This window comes from Perca flavescens, chromosome 3 (assembly GCF_004354835.1).
Source record: "Perca flavescens isolate YP-PL-M2 chromosome 3, PFLA_1.0, whole genome shotgun sequence".
Classification (NCBI taxonomy): Eukaryota; Metazoa; Chordata; class Actinopteri; order Perciformes; family Percidae; genus Perca; species Perca flavescens.
In genome coordinates, this window is record NC_041333.1 from 13020679 (window position 1) to 13028057 (window position 7379).

General features: G+C 41.2%; 1 protein-coding gene across 1 annotated transcript; it reads left to right on the top strand.

The window, feature by feature from the left end:
• Positions 1-6347, top strand: LOC114552253 (extracellular calcium-sensing receptor-like). The gene is made up of 12 exons (XM_028572920.1): positions 1-254; positions 721-923; positions 1068-1159; positions 1306-1485; positions 1606-1794; positions 1903-2119; positions 2225-2439; positions 4606-4815; positions 4923-5046; positions 5133-5326; positions 5481-5762; positions 5925-6347. Exons 1-12 carry the CDS (start codon positions 1-3, stop codon positions 6345-6347), a joined length of 2583 nt encoding a protein of 860 aa, XP_028428721.1.
• The last annotated feature ends 1032 nt before the right edge of the window (positions 6348-7379 follow it).

Below are 7379 nucleotides of genomic sequence, written 5' to 3' on the forward strand. Positions count from 1 at the left end.
ATGTCTCGGTTCCCCTGGCTCCTCGCTCGGTGGCCCTCCTCAGCTCTCTCCCTGCTGCTTCTCAGTGTAGTTGGCAGACAGATGGGACTGGAGGTGGTTCAGGCGATAGTGTGCTCCTGGTGGGGTGCACCGAGCAACAAAAGCCTCTCCCAGGATGGAGATGTGATAATCGGTGGACTTTTTAATCTCTATTACAAACCTTCATATGTAGAGCAGGTCTTTAACACGCTGCCACATTATGAACCTTGCACTGGGTAACTTAATCAGTACATTGTTGTTGAATGTCTGGTGGTTTATTATGTTGTTCAGCACATCTGGGGTTTTTATAATTTTGTCATGCTCATATGTTTCTGTTAAAATGCAGATGAAAATATAACTTAAATCTACCAAATGTTGAACTAGAAAGTTACAGTATGCATGTTTATAATGGTACATGTCATGTTTTATATTGATTATATTCATTATAAAATATTAAAGTTATAAAGCTATATATATATATATATATATATATATATATATATATATATAAGCAAATTTGAATTAGTTTAATTATTTCAATAGGTTTTGCTGTAATACATTTGTGTTGGTATATTTATGAAATTTTTGGACATTTGCTGTTTTTATATTTATGTGCATGGTGATACTTTTTTATCTGTCACTAATTCATGTTGTGGTTTATGTTATGTTATATGCTATTCCTTTCTACTTCTGTGGTTTCAGATTAGATCCAGAGGTATTACAAAATGTGTATGCCATGGCATTTGCGGTGGAGGAAATCAATCGTAACAACACCCTGCTACCAGGAGTGAAGCTGGGCTACCGCATATTTGATAGCTGTGTCCGATACCCCTGGGCTCTGCAAGCTGCATTGTCACTGGTTGCAGGAGACGAACACAGCTGTAACGTAACAGCCTCCACTTCTCGTACTGCAGCCGGAGAGACAACAGGTATCATTGGATATTACTCTGTATGCTACTAACATTTGCTATATCCATGAAAACATCAGCTGATATTTGTAGTATAAAAAGATTGACCTCATGTAATTATATGTCCAATGCTATCAGCAGGCGGTCAACCTGTTCCTTTGCTCATTGGTGATGCCGCATCAACAACAACCATATTTCTGTCCAGGATACTAGGGCCTCTCTCTGTGCCATTTGTGAGTTTCATTATATCAGGAAATAAACCTCTGATGAACCTTTTTTATACAGTCTACACTAAGAGGCTGATACTATTTTTTGAATTAAAAATAAAATAGTATTATTGCTGGAAAAGCAGTGTCAAAATAATGCATTTTTTTCTCAGATCAGCTACTTGTCAAGCTGCCCCTGTCTAAGTGACAAGATTAAGTTTCCTAACATCTTCAGAACAATCCCCAGTGATATTTTCCAAGCCCGGGCCATGGCACAGCTGGCCATTCGCTTCTGCTGGACTTGGATGGGAGCGGTGGTTGTCAACAATGATTATGGTCTTTTGGCAATACAGGTTTATGTCTTTGTCATTATTCTATAAAATGCCTGAAAAATGCTGAATAGATTTCCTTCATATATATGTAAGATAACAATATCCTATTTATATGAACATATTTGTTGTTTTGACCTCAAGGCATTTCAGGAAGGGACTCAGGGGAAAGGGGTGTGTTTGGAATTCATAGAGACACTCCGCAAAGAAACTATTGAGAGTGATGCCAGACGTGTTGCCCTCACAATTCAAGCTTCGACTGCGAGGGTGATTCTCATCTTTTGTTGGTATACAGAAGTAAAGAAAGTATTCCTGGAACTGGCCAAGATAAATGTGAGCAACTGGCATTGAAATAAAACAAAGACATAGGCTATAGTTTTTAAAAACATAATGCCATCTGTTTTTCTTGTCATAATTTATTTCAATTTCCTCTTAATGTAGGTGACGGACCGACAGTTTCTGGCAAGTGAGGCTTGGAGCACCAATAATGATCTTCTCCGAAATCTTGCCATCTCTAAAGTGGCAAGTGGTGTTCTCGGTGTGGCCATTCGAAGTTCAACCATACCCGGATTTGAAAATTATCTCAGACGTTTGCACCCAATTCGTAATCCTGATGATGACTTCTTACGAGAATTCTGGGAAAATGAGTTTGGATGCAGTCCTGAAGCTGATGCTGAACCTCTTTCTTCACCACTCAGAACAAGGTCTGACCATCCATCAAATGTTACATCTTCATCTACTGCCAAGGCGTCCTTTCAGAAAGCTTCTCTATCACCCTGCAGTGGCACAGAGTCCCTGGAGGGACTGCATAATCCCATCACTGATACCTCTCAGTTAAGGGTGACATATAATGTCTACCTTGCTGTTTATGCTGCAGCCCACGCCCTTCACAGCCTTCTCTCCTGCCCCGACACAGACAGCTCACACGGAAACAACAGACCCACCTGTTCTTCTCCAAAAAACATAAAATCCATAGAGGTAAACATAATTATGCCTGTGTTATCTACAACACTCATAGTTCTTTACATTTTTTGAACTGAATATTGTAATATTCATAGTGTAAGTGCATTTTTTGTAGACAGATTTTTTTTTAAAGGGGTGATAGAATGATTATATAGGGTATTTCACACTGTTCCTTATGGTCTCATAATGGGGTATGTAATATTGGTTGGGCTGAAAATGGTCTGGTTGATATTTTATTGGCCCTTATGCATCCCGGTGTTTTGGCCCTATTTGTAACAAGAGCTTTTCTTCCAAATATGTTATGCTGATGAATATTTAGATGAGCTGCGCGCTGATTGGTTGAGCGAATCGCCATACACACATATTAGAGATGCGTGCTGATTTGGTTGAGCGAATCACCATACACAGACATTAGAGACACGTGCTGATTGGTTGAGCGAATCCCCAATACACATACATTAGAGACGCGACAGAATCTCATATTCCAGACACTGCAATGTTTTGTTACCAAATTCACTTCTGAGACTTTTTTATGTGAGAAATCAACTATATAAAGCTCAAATATGGGCCGTTTTACGAAAATTGATGGCTAATTGCAAATTTGGTAAGACTTTAGGAGCTCCACACAGTCTGACGAGAAAGCGGCAGCCTGCTGGGCTCCATACCCAGGGCAAAGTCACCCTTTGTGGATACTGCACTACTGGGGCTCCGCGGCCGGCTGCCAGCATAACTATAATATATTTACGGTTTGAATTTCGTCACGCCACTTATATAACATCTACCCCAATGTCTTATAAAGCTAACCGTTGTGTCAGATTTGATTTTAAGGCATTTGTATGAACGCCAGGCGTCTTGTTAGGACGAGCAGCTAGCTAGCTTTTTGTCCTATTCAATACAATGGGAAACAATTGCAGCTAGCTAACTACACTTTCGGCATAAATATAGTATATTTACAGTTTGAATTTCGTCACGCCACTTATATAACGTCTACCCCAATGTCTTATAAAGCTAACCGTTGTGTCCGATTTGATTTTAAGGCATTTTTATGAACGTGAGGCGTCTTGTTAGGACGAGCAGCTAGCTAGCTATATGTCCCATTCAATACAATGGGAAACGATTGCCGCTAGCTAGCTACACTTTCAGCATAACTATAATATATTTACAGTTTGAATTTCGTCATGGCATGTATATTACAGGTTCCCCAAGGTCTTAGAAAGCTTAGCTAACACTTGTCCGATTTTGGATTTCAATTGAATGCATTTTTGCGAACGTCAGAGGTCTCGTTAGGAGGAGGCTAGCTAGCTCTCATTGATGGACTCCAGCTCACCACGGCTCTATCAATGAGACTCGCGGACAAGAGGCATTTATTTCCCCGATTGTTTGTTTAAATAAGTCAACACACATATCCATTATAAGATTAACTGGATCCTGTGGTAAGAAATTGCGGGCGTAACAAGCTCACTGACCGCGCTCTCAGTCACTCACCGGCCGGCCATTTAGCAGGAAGAGGGGAGGGAGAACAGCGAGCTGCAGGCCCTGGAGCTCTCTCAGGGCAGCGGCGTTTGGTAGTGCAGTCACCCAGAAAAGGGTGCGTTTGCACGGGTACTGAGCACCGGGCTGCTGGCCCTCAATCGAGCTCACAGCAGGCCGGGGTCTGTGACGGAGGACAGGCAGGGCGGCGATGTAGCGACCCAGGCAGCACCGGCCGCTGAACTCCGACACACAGTCGGACAAAATTTGCAATTAGCCATCAATTTTCGTAAAACGGCCCATATTTGGGCTTTACATGGTTGATTTCTCGCATAAAAAAGTTTCAGAAGTGAATTTTGTAATGGAATAGCAGAGATCTGCCTGACCTAGATTCAGAAGACTACCTGATCTCAGGTCAGTTGTGTAGCCTATGTAAATGTTGGAGCATGATACACCCATGGACGTGACAAAGGTACAGGTCTTGAGCTGCTTACGTCAGCTTCTAGCTTTGTTGAGATTTGCCCGTTTTCAGCAGCAGTTTCAAAATATGAGATTTTCATAGTAAAGGGGTGTCAATGGGATTTTGAGCTTCTATGTATGTCCTATTTACCCACCGAACTGTCGTTATTCAACTATGACAGGGTAAAATCGGTTTTGCATTCTATCACCCCTTTAAATATCAACGGTCTCTTCAACATTTGTTGCTTTCAGCTGTTGCAGCACTTGAACAACCTGCATTTCACAACGCCACAGGGGGAAATGTTTTACTTTGAAGGTGGTGATGCTCCAGCAAAGTATGACCTTGTCAACTGGCAGAACACTCCTGAGGGGTCACTCAAACTTGTTTTGATTGGTCGTGTGGACGGGTTTGACCTCCACCTCAACCAGTCAGCTGTTCAGTGGAGCAACGGATCCAATCAGGTGGTCACATCGACAAGTGGTGTCAAGGCTACAAACAAACTTGCTGTTGAAATGAACGTCTGTGTAGATTCACAAGATAATGTCGTATTATTTGGCTTGTTGTTTAGGTACCTACTTCAGTGTGCAGTGAGAGCTGCCCCCCAGGCACCCGAGTGGCCAACAGGAAAGGAGAACCTCTCTGCTGCTTTGACTGTATCCCATGTGCTGATGGGGAGATTAGCAATCAACATGGTAAGGAAATTACTCCATAAGACAACTTTAATTTTCCCCTTTGTGTTTTATTTTCTTTCCCTCGCTTCTGTTTTTTCCTCTCCCAGGTTCCCTTCACTGTGAGCGTTGTCCGTTAGAGTTTTGGTCCAATGCTAAACGAACTGCCTGCATCCCTCGCCAGCTGGACTTCCTTTCCTTTAATGAAACTTTGGGCATTACTCTGTCTACAGCAGCTGTGTCTGGTACTGTGGTGACAACAGCTGTATTTGTAGTTTTTCTTTACTACCGTCAAACACCTATGGTGAGAATCTAAAAATATTTAACAAAGAGTTTGTTGTATTCATTTAAAATTCCTTTACATTATTTCTTTCTTTAATTTTTTTGGTTTGTTTATGAAATGGTACTGTATTGTTTAAATGGCCACATCTTTGTCTGTTAATCTGATTCACATCAAGGTACGAGCCAACAATTCAGAACTGAGCTTCCTGCTCCTCCTGTCGCTGAAGCTCTGCTTCCTGTGCTCACTGGTGTTCATTGGTCGTCCATCAGTCTGGGCTTGTCGGCTCCAGCAGGCAGCTTTTGGGATCAGCTTTGTACTTTGTGTTTCCTGCCTCCTGGTCAAAACCATAGTAGTTCTGGCAGCTTTCCGCTCAGCTCGGCCTGGTGCTGAAGCCTTGATGAAGTGGTTTGGTCCAGGCCAACAGAGAGGAAGTGTTTGCCTCTTTACATCTATACAGGTGTGAATATTTATTTATATAAATATTTTATATATATGTGTGTATATATATATATATATATATATATATATATATATATGTATATATTTTATTGATTAAATGATGAGAACACTATTACACTTATAAAAAAATAACCCTTACATATGTTTACATTTCATACAGGTTATCATTTGTGCCACATGGCTGTCCCTCAGCCCCCCTGTGCCTCAACGTGATCTGGGTTTTCAGGGGTCAAAGGTCACCCTGGAGTGCGCTATGGCCTCTGTGGTGGGCTTCTCTCTTGTTCTAGGTTACATTGGTTTGTTGGCCTGCACCTGCCTTGTCTTGGCCTTTCTTGCTCGGAAACTCCCTGACAACTTCAATGAGGCCAAACTGATCACCTTCAGCATGCTGATATTCTGTGCTGTCTGGGTGGCCTTTGTCCCTGCTTATGTTAGCTCTCCTGGGAAATACACTGTTGCTGTGGAGGTTTTTGCAATCCTGGCCTCTAGCTATGGTTTATTGCTCTGCATTTTTGCCCCCAAATGTTTCATCATTCTCTTGAGGCCTAAGAAAAACACTAAAAAACACCTGATGGCCAGGTAGTTTTTCTGGCTGAAATGCAATTTTCATGTGTTTTGTCAATCATCTTTCTAACGGAAGTCATCTAAATAATGCTAAATGTAAATGTACTTATATAAAATAAAAAAAAACATCTTTCAACCACCCATAGTTATGGCTTTCATTGGTAACTGAGTAAGAATATTTCTGCTGTTCTTAGAGATCATTAAATGCTAATATAACAATGCACCATCAATTATTAATGACAAATACACATTTAAATGAAATGCTGCTCACTAAAAAATGAATTGATGTATTTTGCATTAATGTGGTTGTTCTCCTTTTCTGTTTAAAATACTCAAGGGTATAAAACTCTCCACCAGTCCCTCAGAAAACAAAAATATTTTGATTAAAATTACACTACATTAATGGATTTTTTAAATAGATATCATTTATTTATTTAAGAAAGATTATGTAGCTTGTGTACCATCCTGTGGAATTTTTATTAAACTCTTTTCATGCAATAATTGATAGAAGTAAATAAATGTATTACTTTCACAGTGGGCCAATATCGTGCAGTATGTTCTAGCTTTATATAGTTCACTGACATCATAGTTTTGCTGCATGTACCAAATAAAGACCACTAGATGGAAGTACCATACCATCTAATAGAATGATGCTCTGATGCTTCTTTCCTCATCTCTCAACAAGGTTTGTTCCTCGTTGGACATGCTAGTCAAATGCCAAATACCCATCCTGCACACTTAGAGTATTACACATATACACCAGATGGGTGTGGGGAAGAGTACCTTGCCTACTTCACTTGTGTATAATGCCAACCAGGGTGTGTTGAGTGTGGCCTATATCTTACCATTGCCAGTGCTGAAGAAGGGGTGGCCGGCTAGCGTTAGCTTTCCACCTAGCCAGCTCATAGTCCAGCTCCGTCCAGCCTTCGTTCCACGTTTCACCGCTGTCGAGGTCCCTTTCCCCAGCTATTTTCATCGGGCGGCATCACAGGCTGAGGTGCTGGTCCGGTAGCAGGCAAAGCTCGCGTAGTGTGTCGAGTATTCCATCTGT

Bases quoted from the DNA above. Each gene is read 5' to 3' on its own strand.
- LOC114552253 (XM_028572920.1), top strand. From the start codon at position 1: ATGTCTCGGTTCCCCTGGCTCCTCGCTCGGTGGCCCTCCTCAGCTCTC. The intron at 2,120-2,224 runs GTCCTGAAGCTG...CCTTTCAGAAAG, and splicing joins GGAAAATGAGTTTGGATGCA to CTTCTCTATCACCCTGCAGT. The intron at 2,440-4,605 runs GTAAACATAATT...TGTTGCTTTCAG, and splicing joins AAAACATAAAATCCATAGAG to CTGTTGCAGCACTTGAACAA.